General features: G+C 43.0%; 3 protein-coding genes across 4 annotated transcripts; 2 read left to right on the forward strand and 1 right to left on the reverse strand.

The window, feature by feature from the left end:
• The first annotated feature begins 362 nt into the window (after positions 1-362).
• On the forward strand, positions 363-4,953 carry LOC311006221 (putative histone deacetylase 1-B). Its single transcript, XM_083998964.1, has 14 exons — positions 363-499; positions 1,263-1,375; positions 1,455-1,572; positions 1,656-1,730; positions 1,865-2,003; positions 2,110-2,251; positions 2,346-2,438; positions 2,529-2,637; positions 2,727-2,867; positions 3,084-3,192; positions 3,404-3,534; positions 3,637-3,807; positions 3,915-3,966; positions 4,063-4,953. The coding sequence occupies exons 1-14, from the start codon at positions 448-450 to the stop codon at positions 4,088-4,090; spliced, it is 1,473 nt and encodes a 490-aa protein (XP_083855090.1). The 5' UTR covers positions 363-447; the 3' UTR covers positions 4,091-4,953.
• A 200-nt stretch (positions 4,954-5,153) lies between these two features.
• On the reverse strand, positions 5,154-8,987 carry tmem54a (transmembrane protein 54a). Its single transcript, XM_083998024.1, has 6 exons — positions 8,868-8,987; positions 7,367-7,563; positions 7,086-7,145; positions 6,533-6,727; positions 6,286-6,423; positions 5,154-5,405 (listed from the first exon to the last, which is right to left on the reverse strand). The coding sequence occupies exons 1-6, from the start codon at positions 8,878-8,880 to the stop codon at positions 5,274-5,276; spliced, it is 735 nt and encodes a 244-aa protein (XP_083854150.1). The 5' UTR covers positions 8,881-8,987; the 3' UTR covers positions 5,154-5,273.
• A 3,870-nt stretch (positions 8,988-12,857) lies between these two features.
• On the forward strand, positions 12,858-21,229 carry pabpc4 (poly(A) binding protein, cytoplasmic 4 (inducible form)). Of its 2 annotated transcripts, none has more exons than XM_083998961.1 (15): positions 12,858-13,525; positions 15,970-16,163; positions 16,958-17,073; positions 18,112-18,251; positions 18,339-18,433; positions 18,517-18,654; positions 18,768-18,863; positions 18,980-19,249; positions 19,769-19,859; positions 20,026-20,121; positions 20,270-20,400; positions 20,494-20,584; positions 20,673-20,803; positions 20,896-21,020; positions 21,123-21,229. In XM_083998961.1, the coding sequence occupies exons 1-14, from the start codon at positions 13,333-13,335 to the stop codon at positions 20,995-20,997; spliced, it is 1,884 nt and encodes a 627-aa protein (XP_083855087.1). In that variant the 5' UTR covers positions 12,858-13,332; the 3' UTR covers positions 20,998-21,020; positions 21,123-21,229. The 2 variants fall into 2 exon arrangements, with proteins under 2 accessions (XP_083855087.1, XP_083855088.1); XM_083998962.1 differs by having other exon boundaries at positions 20,276-20,400.
• Positions 21,230-21,298: the final 69 nt, after the last annotated feature.

Raw genomic sequence — 21,298 nt, forward strand, 5'->3', positions numbered from 1 at the left:
CCACTCAGCCCAGGAGCTACCCCCAAACATGGACAAGGTGGTATGGGAGAGAAAACCAGGCTTAATATGCTTTTTCTTACGTTCTTTTTTACACCCTTTCCTACAGTTTGTTCATTGAAGGCACAGTAAATGAAAAACAAAGTTGTTTTTTAATTTTCATTCATTACACTCTTATTTCATTTTACTTTTATTGAGAAAACTGACAGTATGCTGGCTTTTCAAAATTCATATTTCTGATGAAAACAATGTCAGTTTTCGTTAATACCTACTGTTTAGATTTGGCCCCTTGTGTGACGCCCCTTTGACTGTGTAGATAAGAGTCTGTCGCCCCCTGTCGACCGCAGGCAACGCTACACCCCGTTGATTGGACGCGATACAAACTATCCGCCTCTTGTCGCTGTTGTCTCCTGTGGTGTGAGCGGTGAAAGCCTTGCCAAAAAGACTAAAATGGCGCTTACTTCTCAAGGAACAAAGAAAAAAGTTTGCTACTACTACGACGGTGAGTAATCTGCGGGGCTTTGCCCTTTATCAGCCGACGCACTCATCAGTGAAACCGGCCACTTTGCGCCGAGTGGAGGTTGCAGCAGTTTATTTCACCTCTTGCTAACCTGGCATGTTAGCTAACCTAGCTGTAGCTCGAGTCTCCGGCGCCTCTCATCAGTCTCACAACGAGACCGCACACACGCACACTTAAAAGCACTAACGTTAATACTATCTGCACTGTTTCCGTAAATACACCGGTTGCTTTGTAATGTGCTGTTTCACACGTTCACCCACCAGACCTCGGTAGTTTAACTGCACTAGTTATCGTTACTAGCCGTCGAGCTAACAATGGGAGTGCGAGTACTTCATTGTCGCCGCAATTAACGTCAACGCCGAGCTAACGTTAAAACGGCTGGCGCTGCCTTCAAACACCAGGTAGATCGACGGAAAATTACGCTTCCGTCGTTTTTCTTGGTGCAACTTCACAAAGCGGCCGCCGTGTTAATGTAGCTGTGTAGTTTGTGGAGTTGGAAAGTCGGTATTTTGACTAGAAAAGTGAGAGGTCCGGCTGCAGCATCACAACACATGCAGCTCAGCACTGTTGAACTCCTGTAGCCTACTCAAGCTTTTCAGTGGACGGACTTCTTTTGCCTAGAGACACACAAAATTTATGTTTCCTGTTTACTTTGCGATTGCATTTGTTCCTGTTATTGCGAGGGATAATTAACCCAACCCAGTAACTCAACACAGTGTGTTTAATTTGTTCTCTTTTTTTGTAGGTGATGTTGGAAATTACTACTATGGCCAGGGACATCCCATGAAGCCCCACCGTATCCGCATGACACACAACCTGTTGCTCAACTATGGCCTGTACAGAAAGATGGAGATATACGTATGTTTATCTACAGAAACAGCTTTTGCTCAGTCAAATCTCCGGACTTGCTTTCTCATTTGTCCTCCCATGTTTGCAGCGTCCGCACAAAGCCAGTGGCGAGGAGATGACCAAGTACCACAGCGACGACTACATCAAGTTCCTGCGTTCAATCCGCCCAGACAACATGTCAGAGTACAGCAAACAAATGCAGAGATGTAAGTTGGCTGCAGAGGTGCCATTGAGTAGGTCAGCTGTGAAAGTAAAACTGTGCTTAACTCTGTGCTCTGTTGCTTTGCAGTTAATGTGGGGGAGGACTGTCCAGTGTTTGATGGTTTATTTGAGTTCTGCCAGCTCTCAGGAGGGGGCTCTGTGGGTAAGTTGTTCCTCTTAAAAACTGTTCAGACTCGCATGCTGTGTTGCACAGTAATCTCGCCATCACTGTCCCAGTAATCTGTAAAGTTTTAGTATAAACTGGCTGTTAATTCTTCGCTCCTCTCTGTGGTGCAGCTGGTGCCGTCAAGTTGAACAAACAGCAGACAGACATCGCTATCAACTGGGCTGGAGGCCTGCATCATGCCAAGAAGTCCGAGGCTTCTGGGTTTTGCTACGTCAACGACATTGTGCTGGCTATTCTCGAATTACTGAAGTGAGTACACAAGCCTCTTTGTAGGATCTCAAGTACAGGGTTGCTTTGTATGAGTATATGGTGCTGTTTGCATCAAAATAACAAGAATCTTTCCTCCCTTTTCCAGGTACCACCAGAGAGTCCTGTACATAGATATTGACATCCATCACGGCGATGGCGTGGAGGAAGCCTTCTACACCACGGACCGTGTTATGACAGTTTCCTTCCACAAGTATGGAGAGTACTTCCCTGGCACAGGCGATCTGAGGGTATGCTTCGATTTCAGTTTTTTCTTTTTTTTTAGCTTTAAGTTGTATTTTCAGTCATAATACCGTGTGTTGATTGTCATCCTCTTCTCTGCAGGACATTGGTGCTGGGAAGGGTAAATATTATGCCGTGAATTATCCACTGAGGGATGGGATTGACGATGAGTCATACGAAGCCATATTCAAACCTGTGAGTAAATGATTTGTTTACCGTCTGCGTTTCCTTTTGAGGTTCAGACACATTTGAACGTGGTGGTAATGGTTGTTGTTGTTTGTGCAGATCATGGCCAAAGTGATGGAGATGTACCAGCCCAGTGCGGTGGTTCTGCAGTGCGGTGCTGATTCTTTGTCAGGAGACAGGCTCGGCTGCTTCAACCTCACCATCAAAGGTGAGTTAATCGAATCATTTCTGCCCCCATGGTGTTCAAATATAAGTGTTATCCCACAATTATTCATGGTTTTTCTCATTTCTTCTCAGGCCATGCTAAGTGTGTGGAGTACATGAAGAGCTTCAACCTGCCGCTGTTGATGCTGGGTGGTGGAGGCTACACTATCCGTAATGTGGCCCGCTGCTGGACATATGAAACTGCCGTGGCCCTTGATTCCTCCATCCCCAACGGTGAGTCTTAATGCCCATGGATGTAGGTGGTGGTGTGGTTTTCATTTGATGTCGGAGTCATGTGTCATGTGGCTCATCTGGAAGAGTGTGTATCATTTAGCCTTAGTCCTTACTGCTCTGGTACAGTCTACTGGTTGCAACTTCTTACATGTTACAAGTGTGAACATTATTTAAAAGTTGTGCATCAAGTTTTAACAATTCTTCTCTACTCTACAGAGCTCCCATACAACGACTACTTTGAGTACTTTGGACCGGACTTCAAGCTGCACATCAGCCCCTCCAACATGACCAACCAGAACACCAACGACTACCTGGAGAAGATCAAGTGAGTCATCAAAGTGCCCAGTTGAATTCTCCTTTCATTCCTGAATGTGTGTTAAAAAATGTCAAAATGCACACAGTTTGGGCTGTAATTACACTATCTTATGTGTTTCCTGTATTGTGATTGGATGTTGAGAGACTTTAGTCACATCACAGGTAAAAGTCGGTCTCACATTGTCTTGTGTTCAACATGGTCAATCTTTTTTATCCTCTAGGCAACGTTTGTTTGAGAACTTGCGTATGCTGCCTCACGCCCCGGGGGTTCAGATGCAGGCCATTCCTGAGGACGCTGTGCAGGAGGACAGCGGAGACGAGGAGGAAGAGGACCCCAACAAACGCATCTCCAGTAATGACCTTCTCTTTGTTATCGTCTTTTTCTCTGTCATGCAGTCTACACAAAACCGTAGCATCATGTGTTGATTTAATCCTGTCCTGTGATGACGTGCAGTCCGCGCTCATGACAAAAGAATAGCCTGCGAGGAGGAGTTCTCTGACTCAGAGGATGAAGGTGAAGGAGGCCGCAGAAACGCAGCCAGCTTCAAGAAAGCCAAGCGTGCCAAAACCGAAGGAGAGAAAGAGGGAGAAGAGAAGGAGAAGAAAGGTGAAGAGGAAACAAAAGGTATCTATTTTTTTTTTCCCATCCCCATCATACCCCACTTTTTTAAATTATAAAGAGATCTTATTTTATCACCATGATGGCTATGAGTTTGTTCTTTGTTGTTATAGAAGTAAAAGAAGAGGAGACTGCACCAGAGGAGGAGAAAATGGACACATCCAAGTGAGAAAACACTGCACACACTGATTGACCATGTTTTCCAGCAAGTGGCTGATGGGAGAGGGAATGTTAATCATTGCCTTACTCTGGCTCCTTTAGGCCAAAAGAGGAATCCAAGACACCTTGAGGTCCTCGGCATCCAGAGATGCCAGAGCAGCCGATCAGAACGGATCACAACAGATTTTTTTTTAGGTTGATCATCTTTCCAGGCTGCTCCAGGGGAAACCGGTGAAGGACTAAATCTTTGTATTGAGAGATCCTACTCCCTCAAAATGGGACAAGGATCAAACCATGTTTTTTCTAGGACAACTTTTCAACTTTGCTGTTTATGGACTAGAGTCAAACTGAGTGTTTTTGAGTATTGTTTTTTGTATGCTTTCTTATTTTTTTCGTCTTGAATCTTTTTAAGCGATCACATGTGCTTTTCCCTTGTGAAGAAACTCTGTAAAAATGGCTTAGTACATGTATGCTTTTATATATCTGATTGATTTAATTTATTTTAAATCATAGATATTTTGGCTACTCTGTTATGTTTATCAGTCCCACATTAGTCCCGTGCCTTTTGAATATGTAGTTGAAGCATGTTTGTACTAGCCTTTTCTGTAATACCTTTTGTGTCACTGGTCTTGCCTGTTAAGGTCACCAAGAATGGTTAAGAGGGTTGTCTAAACCTATATACCTCTTACATGTCACAGTGTAAGTGTATTATATTCTTATATCTAAGGTTATGATGGGATGTGTCCTTTACTGACACAGACATTTCTTTGTTAAATTTCTGTGACTCAGTCCAGTATCAGGTTTAAATTCCACTTAGGTTGGGACTTGAATGTCCAAGATACTGTACAGTACTCAAGATGAAAGCCAGAATTCATTCATTTGTTGTATATATTTGTATAAGTGTTTTACAAGAGAGCTTGCAAATGTCCTTTAAATCTGACAGACCAGGTGTGTTGACCACATTTTAAAAACACCAATAAAAACTGCCATTAAAAAAAAAAGTCATGTGAATTTGGTCTATGAAGTTGTGAGTTTTTTCAAAAATAAGATCAGAGTCAACATACAGATAAACAGGCTTTCTGTATTCTTTTTTTAAAATACATTTTCAAAATACAAACAAACAAAAGCTGACCACACCAAACCGAACCAACAACACAAACTCATTTTATATGTACAGGGGATAAAATGTTGTTTTTCTTGACATTAGTTCTACATGTGTCTTTCCTGTGTAACAGATGTGCGACAGAACAACTTCACAGATGACCCTAACCCGTTTCCTGATGATCGCAGCAGTCTCATTAGGTTTAGCTGCCTCAGAGCCAGTCACTCTGCTCCACTGTAGTGTTGCCGTCCAGCAGGTCTTCCTGCTCTGCAGGCTCAGCTTCATCTGCGATCTCTGGATCTCGTGCTGGTGGTGAGATTTCAACACGTCTCTGGATGCGCACCTAAAATGGCAAATGAATAGCAGCGTTAGGGACTAACTCTTCTTCATCTCAGCTGAGCAAATGTTTTGCATTTCTTAATTCCTTTGTATTCAGAAGGTTCAAAGGTATTTTATGAAGCTTAGGGTGGGCTGGCAACAGATGGTGTGATTAATATACATCAATCCAGTTTACAATGTAATGTAAATTAAATTTGGATTTTAAATTTCAAAGTTACTCCAATGTTGGAAATAGTTAAGAATTTATACTTGAGCACAAATGAAACTAGCGTTTACATGCACATCCATTGCTGCAGCCATGAGCCATGTGCTCTTTCAGTTTACTACTTTCAGGATCAAACCATGTGATCTTGTACTGAAACAGTGCATCAGATGAGTGACACAGTTACCACACTGCAGTGTTAAAGTTTGCCTTGTCAGCAGGTCCAGACCGCTGCTTTCTATTTGTCTGTATTAAACTCAGTGTCACAAATGTCACATTGAGTGTTGGAGGAGAAGATGAAGCAAGGGAGTTCACTTGAACTGAGCTAATGTTTATGCTGCTACTGTGTTTAAGGACTTGCATTAGAATAGGAATTGTCACCTACGGCTGTAATACAGTGTTGATATAGTATTTTCAAGACATTGCTATTCAGCCTCAATTTGGAAAAAATATGGCACTGAGCTACACAGGAATGTACTCATCTCTGTCTCATTTACATTTGCACAGACGGAACATATTTTTCACGTTCAATAAAGTAAGTGTGAGTAAGCTTAAACTGAAATTTGTTACTGTTATGCGACACATTACAGGAAGCACAACAACTTATGCTCTCACTACAGACGCACACTTCCTGTGACAGACACTGCAGATCGACAGAGTCAGTGATGTGATGGCGGCTCACCCTCTTAGCCTGGATCGGCTTCCTCCTGCACGGACAGAGGTAGAGGAACGACGTGCTGGCAGCAAAGCAGCGGAGCGAGAACACCATTTCCACCACGGACATCACAATGAGGGGCACCCACAGAATGATTGTGGTCGTCTGGTCAACAGTGAAAAGTATGCCATGGTGAATAACTCTGATTTGTTTCTTTCGACACTTCAAATACACGTCAAAACTGCCAGTGAGTAAATATTTGCATTCAACTTACATAGATGCGGGTGGGGTCAAAGGGGCATTCGTATGTGATGCTGGAGGAGCCGACGCTATTACTAATGTGCCTGCAGTGCGTTAGCAGGCCTTTGCCCTTATCAAGAATGGCTTTCACCATGGAAACGGACAAGCCTACAGTGGAGGCAAGCGCCAAGAGACCAGCCAGGAAGCCAAAGACCAACAGGACCCACTGCTGCAGAGACAACATGATAACAAACTCAGTTTAGGTAAAAAAAATTAAAAGCAGTTCATCTTATTGTGAAACATTTTCCCCACAGAGGATAATGTGCTTTGTCAAGTAGATGGGAAGTAGGAACATCAAACAGGAATCACAGCTGAGTCCCTAAAACACATCTAACATTTGAATGAATTCTCTATTTGCATATATGTGTTGTCTTTATTTAAACAGATCTTCCATATCCCCGCACATCATGAACACAGGAAGAAAACAGCAAAGGGCAAGTTCTAACAGAAGCCAGAAAATGACGTGATGCGAGTGCTGATTGGACGAAGGAGTAGCTGCGGCAATAACAGGGGGAACAGTTATTTACCAGGATCCTGTTTTTCTTGTTTTTCGACAGGACAATGGCTGTTATCCCACTGATAATCCCCTAAAAGACACAAGATGTTACATGTACAGCAAAAAAGACACATCCTTCATCATGTATAGAACATACAATAGTACAAGTCAAAATGGCTCTGCTTAAGGATTAAGAGTTTATGTTCATTGACACAAGGTATAAGCAAACTGCTGCCTGGTGCCTTTAAATAACTATGGCCAAAATAATATCAGATCATTTGTATGTTTTTATGCAAATGTCCTGCAACTTACTATCAAGCCTGCCACAATGGCAATGACATTAGAGATGGCGAAGACCATAGTCCGGGCCTGAGAGTGCACGTTGATGTGCCTGAGCACAGCGCCGTGCACCAGTGCTCCAAGAAGAAAGTTGACATGGCCCACCAGAACCAGCCCCAGCCCCATCTTCATCAGGGCCTTGTTGTCCTTGAGGCTGGCACAGCATACTCCTGAAGGAAGCAGAAAGGTGCTCACCTCATCATCTTAACTTAGCTCTCAGCATCCTGACTTATATATCTATACATAAACAGCTAGTTCATTTTTTTAAAGTATATTTTTGGGGCTTTTTCACCTTTTTTGTTTTTTAAATGTAAAGCACAGTCGAGAGAGAGAGACAGGAAATGGGGAGGCAGAGTTCAAATGATGTGTCTATGTGTTATTATTATGTAAATACCAGCTGCCTGTAAGTATCAGTATGTGTTACTGGCAGAAAGGTTTTTAAATATAGAAAGAGCAAACTACGCGCTACAGCGACAACTGTGTGAGAAACTGACTTTTCTGGAGCGTTGTGGTTTCAGCAAAGCAAAAAGGAAGCGGGCCTGTGGTTAGTACGCCGTATCAACACACGAGAAGAAGGCAGACACCACAATTACCCCCGACCCCTGCAGAGACGGCTGAGGACTTCATTCACTGCACGCAGAGAAACGCTGCAGCTATGGTGACGATTTGGAGATGGGGGTCTGACCTAAATTATATTGCACTTTTTTGTTCCCTCCTCTGGGGACAGTTGAAACGACACCCTTAAAGACCATGTAGGCCCCTCCTGAGCCTAACAAGAAGACAAAGCTTTGGGTGGAGTGTTCAAACATTCACCACCGGCCTGAGGGGTGAGCCACACAGATAATGGCTCCTCTCCTGCTGCTGGGTGCTGTGGAAATACTCAGTGTGTTTTAAGTCATAATATTGTTATCCACATTCTAACACTGTGGTGTGCGGATGAACAGGAATCCCATGATATAATATTTGCATTATGTACATATTCATGTGGTTGCTGTGCAGGCACCAGGCTATCTCTTTGATTCCATTTGGGTATTACCTTCTCTGATAGGACCAGCATGTTTGTTAAATGTTTGATACTTTTTTAATTTCTTTCTTTAACTTTAGTTAGTTCAGTAATAAGAAAGGATAGATAATATGGGGCCTTCTAAGCCTAGGCAGCCCATATCATGAATCCTATGCAGTTGTACTTTTAGTTTTATTTGGGGTGAAACTCTTGATAATGTACCACTCCTATGTAAGGCTAAATAACCAATTAACTAATAAGTTGTAGCACAGGTTTTCATGGTCAAGCCACACACACACACGTTTTACTTTTTTTTTTTTTTTAGGCTACTTCAGTCAAACTCCAAAAAAAGAAGGTGAACCACCTCTCCTCTCTGAGCTTCGACTACGCACAGACCACGCCTAAAGACTGTGTATCGCTCCGCAGCCCTAGTCTGTAACTTTACTGAAACAAACATATACATCCACTTACCTAAGTAAACCATGGTGGATTTGATGTCCTCTCACTTCATATTACTGTACAAGTTCTATTAAAGTCATTTCTGACAGCTTGTTGACTCGCTAATGTTGTCCGTGTCTTCCTCAACTGCCGCTCACCTGCACGCACCCGCCTACCTGTGTGGAAGCTCCGCCCCCCATTCCTTTACAAATGTCATATTTCTGGGGGCGAATGGAGGTGGGGCATTATCTAGCCGCTAAAAAAAAGTTCAGCTCTAACCCCACAAGCAGTAGAAGTAAAACAAGTAAAAAAAAAATAAAAAGACAACATTTTTTTGCTCATTAAAAACAAAACAAAAAAACTTTTGTCTGAGATTCTTTAGGCTACTGCAGGTTGTTTAGTGCAGGGCATTACTCTCTGAAATAATGATGAACCTGCTTTTGACTCATTTTTGTTCTCTCTGTTCGCCAATAAAGATACACATGTGTCTAAGTGTGTTCCATAAAGTCAGTAGGCTAATTGTAATGTCTGATGATGAATGAAGCTGTTTTTTTTTTTTTTTTTTTTTTTTAACTTGGAGTGAACCCTCATGATTATATGTCATCCTCTGTCATTGTGGTCTCTCCCTCCCCTCCTTTTATTTCCTTAGTAATTATTTCTGTTTAACTTGATCTTTTTTTTCCCATCTTCTTCAGATCCTCAATGGGAAAAGATTCAATAATGGTTGAAATCATGTAAAACTGTAAATGAACCACATACATACACCCTAACCCTAACCCAATATGTGACATCCTATCATACAATATGAAACCCTAAATTCTATTTTTATCTAATTTATGAATGATTGAAAGTTACACACTATTCAAGAATATGAAGGAATGTGTACGGGATTAAGCTTCAAAGATGCTAAATATGTGAACTATTTGTAGTGTGGATTACATGGACAACAGAATCAATGCCTTTACATTCTTTATATAATATGAATGCCTCTTGACAAAAGATCCCAGGCTCCCCTGCTAAGAGGGAAGGTTTAACCCATCTGAACAGCATGACTGCCTCGTTAGCCTGATTGCCAACACCTGCCCCTCCTGCCCCTGCACCTTATTAACACCACAGGTGTGTGAGTGGAGGCGACTGAGGGCTCGGTTTGTTTTGAGGGCTGCAATGGGGATCATAGAGATATTCCTTTGCATATTTGTCGGACATTGTGTCGTGGCTCAGCCAGTGATAAAAGAACAGGATGACAGGATGTTTTTCCAGAATTTTCCAGGATTTTTTGACAACCTCATGTCTTTTCCATTTGAAAGAAATTTTGATGCGACACCATATGACACCATCTTCAGCTCCTGGAGAAACTGGGCCCCTGACTTCCACATGCTAGCTGACATGGCTCCCATTATGAATGTTCCCAGGATACAGGTGTTTTGTGATGAATCTCAGCTAACTGTGGTGATTGATAAGCAATCCTATGGCATGGTGCTGACTGCAGAGGAGATTCAGCTTGGTCATGGCTGCTATAGCAACGGGGAGCAACCAAACCAACTTGTCTTCACTTATAGTGTCAATGAGTGTGGGACTGCACATGTAGTAAGTTGACCCCCATTCCTTTCTTTGTTACTTAATTTCCTCCCTGTCTGTAAGGCTTTTCTGAGACCGCCCTCTGTCCTGCAGGTGGAAAATGGTTTGAAGATGTTCAAAAACGCTCTTCATTTGAATCTCAGAAAACGTCTCACCTGGCAACAAACTCCTTCCACAGTGGACATCTTCTGCTTCCCAAAAAGGTGAGTTACTAAAACACGTTAAAGGTAATAACTAAGCGTACTAAAGACAACTGCTTGTCTTTCAGGTCTTATAACTCGGGCATCTTTACCTCTGTGGCTCCTTCTGAGAGTGGCCCAAGCTTTAATATCAAAGCCATGAATCGTGAGTTATTACCCGAGTCAAAAATATGTTGTTGGGTTGAGATTTGTATTTGTTGATACAAATGTTTGTTTGTTTTTTTTGTCTCCTGCAGCTTCCTGGACTAGTGCTGCAGAGTCAAATGTTTATGAAAGAGGACAGGTTATAAACCTCCAGGTTTCTGCCAAAACCAGGCCTGATCAGCAGCTTTTCATCCAGTCCTGCTTTGCCTCTACCTCCCCTGAGCCTCAGAGCAAACCTCGGCACGCACTCATCATGAATAAAGGGTAAGCAGCCAGTCCAGTGTTCATAGGGTTAGGGTTAATCTCTCCACATGCTGTGTAATTTTTCTAATCACCTGAGAGACCTCTTCCACCCCAGGTGCACGGCCTCGTTGGGTTCTCCTCATCCTGTCGTACAATTTGTGGCCTCCAGCAGAGGGGATGTGGTTAATTTTGTTCTGAACACATCTTATGTTATTTCTGAGGTGAGAAGCCATGACAGGTTTCTCTGGTTTATGCTGTACTCGTATATGAACTTATGATTATATATGAACTTATATTATACTTGATTATACTTTCTTTTTTTTCTTCTTGAAGCTGTACATCCACTGCAGTGTGCTCATCTCAGACCAGGGTGTGACATTTGGCTCCAAATCCTGCAACTACAATGTCATCCAGTCGAGGTACAGTAATGGTAAATGGAAGTGATTGTGTCCTCTTCGTTACTGACAGATTTTTCTATTATAGATGGGAACCCCTGAGTGGAGATGTCGGAGTGTGTGAGTGCTGTAGTTTAAAATGTAAAGGCCCATCAGTCAGACATTTTCCTGAAGGTCAGTGCTTTATTATATCATCAAAGTAGAATAAATGGACTTGAGGGATCGCTGGTATCTGAGTGGCATGTCATTTCAGATGCCAAGGCTACAGTCAGCACTGGTGTCTTGGTCATTGTGGACAAGATGAGCCCTGAACCTGATGTCTCTGGACCAAAAGCTACCACTCCAGTCCCTCTAGACCACTCCATGCTCTCTCACGCTGCAGTGTTGGACGGCACAATAGTTCCTGATACTTCCATGTCAAGAGGAAGGTTCATCTCTCCTCTACAGGGAGTAGTGGTTGTGAGTCAGGACCCAGTGGACACTCTGACCCTTTGGCTACCTGGACAGGTGCAAGACCCTGAACAGGGCAACAATATCGGTTCACAGTCCAAAGACAGTTTGACAGTCGAATTGGTGTCAAAGGGCCTTCCTGTGCCACAACATCTGAGCACAGATCAGGAGTTGTCTCATCTGAATCCACCCACGAACGAGATCATCATCCCTGTGATGACTCAAGATGACCTAAACTGGATTGATTTTAAACAAATGGGTGAGGAGCTGTCACAAATGCCAGTAAATGCTGCTGTCCTTCCCCAAGAAGGAACAAATGATGTCCTACCAGTAATTCATTCAAAAATCCAACTTTCCAAAGGCCTGGATGGTTCCCGGACACTGAGTTATGAGGAAGATGTGGTAAAGCAACAAGAAGTAAAAGGTGGGATCAGAAGATGTGGGATCAGAAGATGTGGGATGAATTGGCTTAAAAGAAATCAGGAGCCCAGGCCAAGAGGGATGCACTCAGTTTTCTTGGATTTGTTGAGGTACATAAACGTGGTTAATATTTTAATACTTATAGTTACAGTTACTGTAATGTTAAGTTCTTTGTTTGTGAATATCTAATGTGTTTCTCTCTGTTCTTCTCAGGAGGATGGACAAGGCAGAGTAAACTGCACCTCAATATTTTATGATGGCACTTTAACTGAATTAACTGAATAAACTTACTGCAATCAACTGAATGCCTCCTCCAATGTTTTCCCCCCTCCAATGTTTTCCCTTCTGCTATACTAATAAACTATTCATTAGTAACTTCCCATAAAGAAACAGTGTCCATAGTATATTACAGTGGGCTATAAGCCTCTTGCATTCCCACCCAGATGTCGCTGTGGGGAGCTAGGCTGTGTAGTTGGGACACTACACTGTGCGCTCTCCCTTTTACACCGCATGCTCGTGTTTTTTCTATCCCAAGTTTGACCCTGGCCACTATTTCCTCCGCACCGCCACTCTCTATAAAGTGCCCATGCTTTCCTCACGCAGTCTCTTTCCCCGGCCACAAAACAACCGTGAGTGTCCAACTCACTGTTCTTGAAAAACTTAAAATAAAAATAATATAAAAAATATAAAATCTACAAAATCTTCATAAAAAGTACCTTAATACTTAAAGAAATACAAACGTTAAAAAAATCGCAAAACATTAATTAAAAAAAAAAACCATAAACAGGAGGCCTCGGGCTTAACCCGAAGTTGGCGTCTTTTTAAAGGAAGAAATACTTCAGAAGACATCGAGTTTTTTTTTTCTTTTCTTTTCTTTTTTTTTTAATCGTGATTTTTCAGGTTTGACTACCGGCTGGATCAGGGAGCCCGCTGTCCTCTCTCCAGCACTGTCTTTTATTACATGAGGATTGAAGCGCAGCCTGGACACGAAAACACAGTTGACACCGGCATTTTTCTGAGCTCTTATTCTGAGGGCTCCACAATCATTTATTTTGGCAAGTCCGAGATATGAACACAGCGACAGGGAGTTATCCGATGGCTTCTCTCTACGTTGGCGACCTGCACCCTGACATCACGGAGGCTATGCTGTATGAGAAATTCAGCCCAGCCGGACCGGTGCTCTCCATTCGGGTATGCCGAGACATGATCACCCGGCGCTCCCTGGGATACGCTTATGTCAACTTCTCGCAGCCTGCTGACGGTAAGAAACCACACGTGAAGTCATATAGTGTGTACAGTTTAAGCAAGGGGCGCGCAGGCGTCGGTGCATGCGGGTTTAAGAGGCAGAAAGCATGCATCCTCCAAATGTTGACAATGTCATCATTTGACTCCAATGGCAGCCTATGATCTGCTAACATCTGATGTTAGCGTATCTGCATATAAGAACGTGTGCTTTTACTGAAATGGTTGATGAAATCTTTCTGAAAATTACCATAGGGCAGTCATGGTAGTTCTCCTGACTGGTTTGAGCAGTCATTTGACCCATATAAGCATGTCCCAGTTCTGGGTTGCTGCTGGAAATAAAAGTCACAACTACTGTCAAAACCCACACCAATGAAGAATTTGAGTTATGCTTCTAAGTTCACTGAAAAAGCTTTATACGCTCAGCTATGCCACTGCATTTAAGGAGTTGAAGCATCTTTTATTGTTTTTTTCTTATTCTGTCCAAAATGACCCATTTCTGCTCCTATTTAAAGGGCCACTGAGTGAAACAAATTCCCACTGCCCTCTGCTGCTATATCCACTGAAAGCTTGAAAAGGGACAAGCACAGCTGAACAATAACCCCCCCCTCCCACCACAGGGCTGCTTGACAGTTGTTGGATTTTATATGAGCCTCTTTTTTTTTTTTTTTTAACTAGCAGGGGTTTCGTTGTTGATTTAACTAGGCTACTTAATCTGTGACCATTGTTAATCTCTAATAACCTAAACATGCCTTTGGAGTAAATATGTAACTACTACCAGAAGTGTTAGGAGTTTCCTATTTGCAGCCACTGGTGCTGAAGCATTGAGCAATTGTAGTAGCAGGTGTTGTGGCTCTCTGCTGAGGCCTGGAGATAATGTTTACATTGTGTGGGCTTTTTTGCTGTGTGTATCAATGTTAAACACCTGTCCCAACCTATCTGTGCTCAAGCTGGTCACCACCACTACCAGCAGCCGGAGTAATGACGGCTCACAACCGGCTCACTTCCAGGAAGGTGCCAACATCATTCACTACAGAGTAAAATGTGAGACGAGCCACAAGTGAGGAGACACCATTTGTTGTCGGAGGAGTAGACGTTTGTGTGTGTGTGTGGGGGGGGGGGTTGTTGCTGCTGGGTGTCCAAACACGTGCTTGTAGGTCAACAGCTTGCTGCCTTTTAAAAAACAACTAATAGTAATGACAAGGTTAATGAAAAGAAGAATTGCGGGTCAGCACAGACGACTTCTTCACATCTCAGCTACACATGTAAACACTCAGGAGACGTGGTGTTGCTCATCTGAGCGTTCTTGTTGAATGTGTCTCTTCCCCATCAATGGTAGAGAATGCTCTACACACACTCCATGCCAGCACATACCTCTCAGGACCCCTCTCTAAATATAGAGCCTCTGTCTGAGCAGCCCAACATTTGCCTGCTTACAATACTATAGTTCTTTGCATGTCAGAAATGGTCAACAACAACAATAACCTCAACCCGGCTCACATTTTACAACACTCACTCATTTCACTATTCATCGCTCTAACTCACTTAACTCATGTTACAATAATCGTGTTGTGTTTCACAGATGATTCAAAACGAAGATTTCCCTCTTTGAACCTTCTAGAAGTCCACAGTTGACAGTGATCACACACCTTCTCTGAACACATGGGTTGTGAAGTACAATTGCAAGCCAAACTGCTGATGCCAGCAGACGCAAGGCAGCTCCGTTTTGTTTACCAGACACTTTTAGCTGGAAAGCCTGGGCCTGTGTGTGTCACTGTGGAGTGACTGAACAAAGGGATGTTTGGCATGTGTGCCCGCACTGACATAAGAGCCTATGTGATAATAAAGCACAGAGAGAATAGACAGAGAAAAGAATATGTCCAAATTAAACCACAGACTGATTTTAGCAAATGAAAAATGAAACTCATTATCTTCATAAAACCACAGTTTTATATTGTCTGAGGTGCTTCTGTCCTGCCGCTGCCCCTGGTCTAGGTGGATTGTGGCCCAGCAGCATTTGGTAAGTCAGAGAAGTCGGCCATGTGCACCATGTGCTTGCCCAATGCAGCTGCCCCCAACACTTGTCCCAGCTGCTGGTAGACAGCTCATCAGCCACATGGTCTACTGCAGTATCTTAACCATGTTACACGTGCTGTGTCGATGGGCTGGCAGCAGGGATTCTCCATTGTGGCAGACAGACACAGGGGAGCAAATTGTTTGAATACACTCCACTGTAACTGTATGTTGCTTCTCTGGGGATATCATTAATATAGTGCAGGTGGTGGCTGAAAGAAGATGGCACCATGGTACCGGCAAATAGAAAAAACAGGATGCGTGAGGGATGCATGACATATGGCATACATGTCATGTTAGTGACTGATATGTTTTCAGACTCATAGCTACATGTAAACAGCCACTCGTGCCCTTTCCCTCCCTCCACCTCTCTGTCCCTCCTCCCTTTAGCTGAGAGAGCCCTGGACACCATGAACTTTGACGTGGTGAAAGGAAAGCCAATCAGAATCATGTGGTCGCAGAGAGATCCCTCCCTCAGGAAGTCTGGAGTGGGCAACGTGTTCATCAAGAATCTTGACAAGTCCATTGACAACAAAGCCCTGTATGACACCTTCTCTGCCTTCGGCAACATCCTCTCCTGCAAGGTAGAGTTTGTAATAAACATCACTGAGGGACATGAATATGGTTTTAATGTGTATACTCTTACTCGTAAAATAACTGTGGTTGAGGATTTCACGGACATGGTTTAGATCAAAAATTTGAATAATATTTTGATATACTTAAATAATCAACTAAAAAGACATTTAATTTGGAATGTACCCACATTTACAGAAACCTTTATTGGGCATAAAACTTTGAGATAATATTTTTTAGATTTAAAATATCACTGTTTATCTCTTTCTGCCTATGAATGCAGTTCTCTGCAGCTCTCAGTAGATAAGTAACATCAGCTGTACAAGTTGTCAAAAGAAGAAAACATTTTATCCTGTCAACTTTTGCTTCAAGCAATAGTTGCACATTTAAGGAAATAACATGTAGTTACTTCTTGTTTACTCTTAGGCAGTTAGCCTAACCTAGCATAAAGACTGGACCAGAGAGCCTAACTGTCTGTAATGCAGTTTCCTGCATGGGTTTATTCCTGGTTTATTGTGATTTAACCCCTATAAACTTGCCTCTTTGCTGTTTTCATTTCAGTTGTCAATTCAGTGTAGATTCAACCAGACAAAACATATTGTGTTTAGTACATGTAGACATTCTAGTAGAAATTGCAAGGCCGCCAGTTTTATGCTGATCTATGTTAACCAGCTGCTGTTAATCTCTGCAAGAACATGAATGAGCATTTTTCACAAAATTCAACTTCTCCTTCTAAACTTATGCAACTGCCTCCATTATTATTTCAAAATGCACGCATTCACCCATTTGTCTTCCCGCGCTCCAGGTGGTGTGTGATGAAAATGGATCAAAGGGCTACGCTTTTGTCCATTTCGAGACCCAGGACGCAGCCGATCGTGCCATTGAGAAGATGAACGGCATGCTTCTGAATGACCGCAAGGTGTGAGTGTCCGATCATCTAGGAGCACATTACTCTGTCGTTTCTTAGTTTTAAAGATGTTTCCAAAGAAAAGTCACTGATTATCTTGCTTGAACTACATTGTTTGAAAGCACCAGCGATTATTGCGGCTGTCCAGATGTATAAGGTTGACTACTAGTTGATGACCAAAGGTTATGTGGGTCAGATTGATACTATACCGTATGAACTGTGATAATTTTTTGTGCCTGATGTATAAATCTGACTTGTGTTGAGTGAACTGACTTTTCGTGTCTTTTTCAGTTGGTGAGTTTGTGTGTGAATAATCTGACTAATGAGCTCATCTCTCACTACTGCCAGTTTGAAGATAACCTCTAAACTCAAAGATAACACACCAAAACCTCTTCCTTATCTTTCCTACCAGATGCATTTTATGTAGCTTCATTTGTCCACTTGGTGGTCACCCGTCTTAGAGTTTTTGTGTGTGTGTGTGTGTGTGTGTATGACCACGCTTGTGTGTTTTAGTGATGGATCGAATGCAGGAATGCAATACTGGATGGCGGAAGGGGAGAGGTCATCATAGCAAGGTATATAAGATCATTTGGTCCTCCTCAGCTTTCCTTTGTACTGTGAGACTTTGTTCCTCCATCCCTCTCCATCCACCTCCTCATCAAGTCTTGGACCAAGAAATATGATGGTTGTCACTGTGTTGTGTAGCATGCCAACATATCTGCCTGCTTCCGGTGATATTAACAGCAGTCGAATGTCTTTTCTTCATGGTTTACCCCAGGAATGATGAGTCACACACATGATGAGAAGTAACTGTCAAGTTGTCTTGTGAACGTTGTCCCTGTTCTTGTAAAAGAGTGTACTCTGTTTTACTTATCATGCTTGTGTGGTCAGGTCTGTGCGGAACTTTCTTTACCTGGAAACCCCTGGATAACCAGTGTTTTTAGATTGGGAAAAAAAGAAGGCCAAAACAGATGGAGCCTGGTTTTTGCTTTCTCAACCATGCCAGGACTGTTTTACAAGAGTGTGTTTCGCTGCTCTCTTTCCATTTTCAGGTTTGTGGGTCGTTTCAAATCTCGCAAAGAACGGGAGGCTGAACTCGGCGCCAAGGCCAAAGAATTTACCAATGTGTACATCAAGAACTTTGGCGATGATATGGACGATGATCGCCTGAAGGAGCTTTTTGACAAATATGGTAAATTGAGACTAGGTTCACTGATAATGCAGAACCTTAATTTGGTCTAGTGTTATTATCTAACATCCATTGTTTTTGCCCGTGCAGGTAAAACCCTCAGCGTGAAGGTCATGACAGACAACACTGGCAAATCCAGAGGCTTTGGGTTTGTTAGTTACGAGAAACACGAGGACGCTAATAAGGTACTTTGACCTTGTATACATTTTGATGAATGTATCTTTATCTCTTAGAAATTCCCTCTGATAATTCTTGCTTCGCCCCAAAGGCTGTAGAGGACATGAACGGCACTGAACTCAATGGCAAGGCTGTGTTTGTGGGTCGGGCGCAGAAGAAGATGGAGCGGCAAGCAGAGCTGAAGAGGAAGTTCGAGCTCCTGAAACAAGAGAGGATCAGTCGTTATCAGGTCAGCAGAATCTGGGTCTACAACAATAAAATGAAATCCAATCAATATTTTGTTATGATTTAGCTACATCAAGGAAACTGCTCTGTGTGGTGACTCATTGTCTTTGGTTTCAGGGTGTTAACCTTTACATCAAGAACCTGGATGACACAATAGATGATGAAAAACTGCGTAAGGAGTTCTCTCCATTTGGATCCATCACAAGTGCTAAGGTGAGTAAAATCAGTCCAATGGTGAAATGGATCACTACATCACTGCCATAAACATAGATAATCTTTGTATATTTGAAGTAACTCAGGCGCAGTCTGTCTGTCTGCCTATAATTTAGGTGATGCTGGAGGAAGGTCGCTCCAAAGGCTTTGGCTTCGTCTGCTTCTCCTCCCCTGAAGAGGCCACCAAGGCTGTGACAGAGATGAACGGACGCATCGTTGGCTCCAAACCCCTCTACGTGGCTCTTGCTCAGCGCAAAGAGGAGCGCAAGGCCCACCTCACCAACCAGTACATGCAGCGTATTGCTGGCATGAGGGCCATGCCGGCTAATGCCATCATTAATCAGTTCCAGCCCACCAGTGGCTACTTCATGCCAGCTGTACCACAGGTATGACAAATACATTCTCAGATGACAGTGTTTATTAAATGGGGGGTGATTTATGTTTTTTTATATCTAAAAATGAACACAAAACTATTTGTATTGTGAACAGTTTTCCACTGCTTAACTGTTTTGGTCATCTCACTTCTTTTAAATGAATGATATTGTAGGTCGGGCTATGTGCTAACATGTTTGCCAACTTGATAATCCAGATCTCAGTGTTGTGTTAACATCATATCTTTTTTGATGCCCACGAATTGCCATAAATAATCAGCGCAGACCTCTTGCATTATTGGTTGTGTGTGGGGCAAGGTTTAGGTCATGTTAAAGGTCCTATAAGATGATGGGTTGGGGTGAGGGCTAAAGCTTAAGATAAGAGGAAAGGCATGTCAACAGGGAGAAGGTCCTCAACAGAACAGTTTTAAATAGTGTAATATACAGCATTGAGAAAGAGTGGTGACGGCAGTGGTGTAAAGTGTGACTTTTAATGCCATTAGCAATGACACAGTTATCTCTTGTGTCCACCAGGCCCAGAACAGGACCACATACTATGCGCCCAATCAGCTGGCCCAAATGAGACCCAATCCCCGGTGGCAGCAACAAGGTGGAAGAGGTCAAGGTCAGCTTAAGGCATTATTGAACGGTGTACCTATTGAAAACATTATTTTGTTAATCATCATTGTAATGCTGGTGATGCAATGTAATGAACTGCAATGACCTATTTGTAAAATTGTAAAATGTCATTGGCATTACTTATGTTGTTTTATCTTTTCCGTCCCTTCCAGGTGGTTTCCAGGGGATACCCAACTCACTGCGTCAGCCAGGACCTCGTGCCAGCATGAGACACATGACTCCTGGCAGCAATGCACAGGGTCCACGCGGTGGGTTCACCAGTGGCTAATGGCTACAGTGATGATCTCCATCAATTTTCTGCCTCTGGCTTTGGAATCGCATCGACTACATGTACAGCAGAGGTTGTCGAGGCACCGTGTGTGTTAATCCTGCTGTGTTTCTTCTCCTTGCTGCCAGCTGCAGGCCAGTCCATGGCTCCTCGTCCTTCAATGGGAGTCCCAGGCCCCCGAGCCATGCCTCCTTACAAATATGCCACCGGCGTCCGTAACCCCAACCCCCAGGTGGTGCAGCCAATTGCCTTACAGCAGGTATGGGAAGAAAAGATCAACCACATGGTTTTATCTTTCAGCAAATAATTGTGAGTAATTTTCCCTCCTACGCCCTTTATCTGTCCTTTCCAGGCTCAGCCAGCTGTGCACGTTCAGGGCCAGGAGCCTCTAACAGCCTCCATGCTGGCTGCTGCACCTCCTCAAGAGCAGAAACAGATGCTGGGTAAGACTGGTATTTCACAGTGACCCACCTGTAATTCTTTTACATCTTCACCAGGTTGATTTATTCTCCTTCGCATTTTGTTAAACAGGGGAGCGTCTTTTCCCGTTGATTCAGGCCATGCATGCCAACCTGGCTGGAAAGATCACTGGCATGCTGCTGGAGATTGACAACTCTGAGCTGCTACATATGCTGGAGTCTCATGAATCTCTGCGTTCAAAGGTTGGTTACCTCTGTCTTGTGTTGTAAAGCGTCTGCTATGGACATACTGCTCTGTGTCATCATTATTCATGTTTGATGGCGTCTTTGTGCAGGTGGAAGAAGCTGTAGCCGTGCTGCAGGCCCATCAGGCAAAGAAAGATGCCACCCAAAAAGTGGGCACCATGGCTACTTCAGCTGCTGCTGCCACATCTTGAAGACCACGTGCTGTATTAGTTTGGTATGACAATACATGTTCGATCCTGCTGTTCATACGTGATGATTTGGTCATGCATAACTTAGGTTTTGTGGCACTAATGATAAAGTTATTGTGTTGTTTCAGGGCACGGATGGGAAGAGACAAGTTACACTGACTCCAAACAACAGTCACCTGATCAATTATGCAAAAATAAAAACCATGAAAAAAAAAAGAAAAATGTAATTTAAAAATATACTTGAATATTTTGACAAATATTACAGTTCATAATTTTCTAGTTCTGTAATACCCAAAGCAATAAT

This window comes from Trachurus trachurus, assembly GCF_905171665.1.
Source record: "Trachurus trachurus genome assembly, chromosome: 22".
Classification (NCBI taxonomy): Eukaryota; Metazoa; Chordata; class Actinopteri; order Carangiformes; family Carangidae; genus Trachurus; species Trachurus trachurus.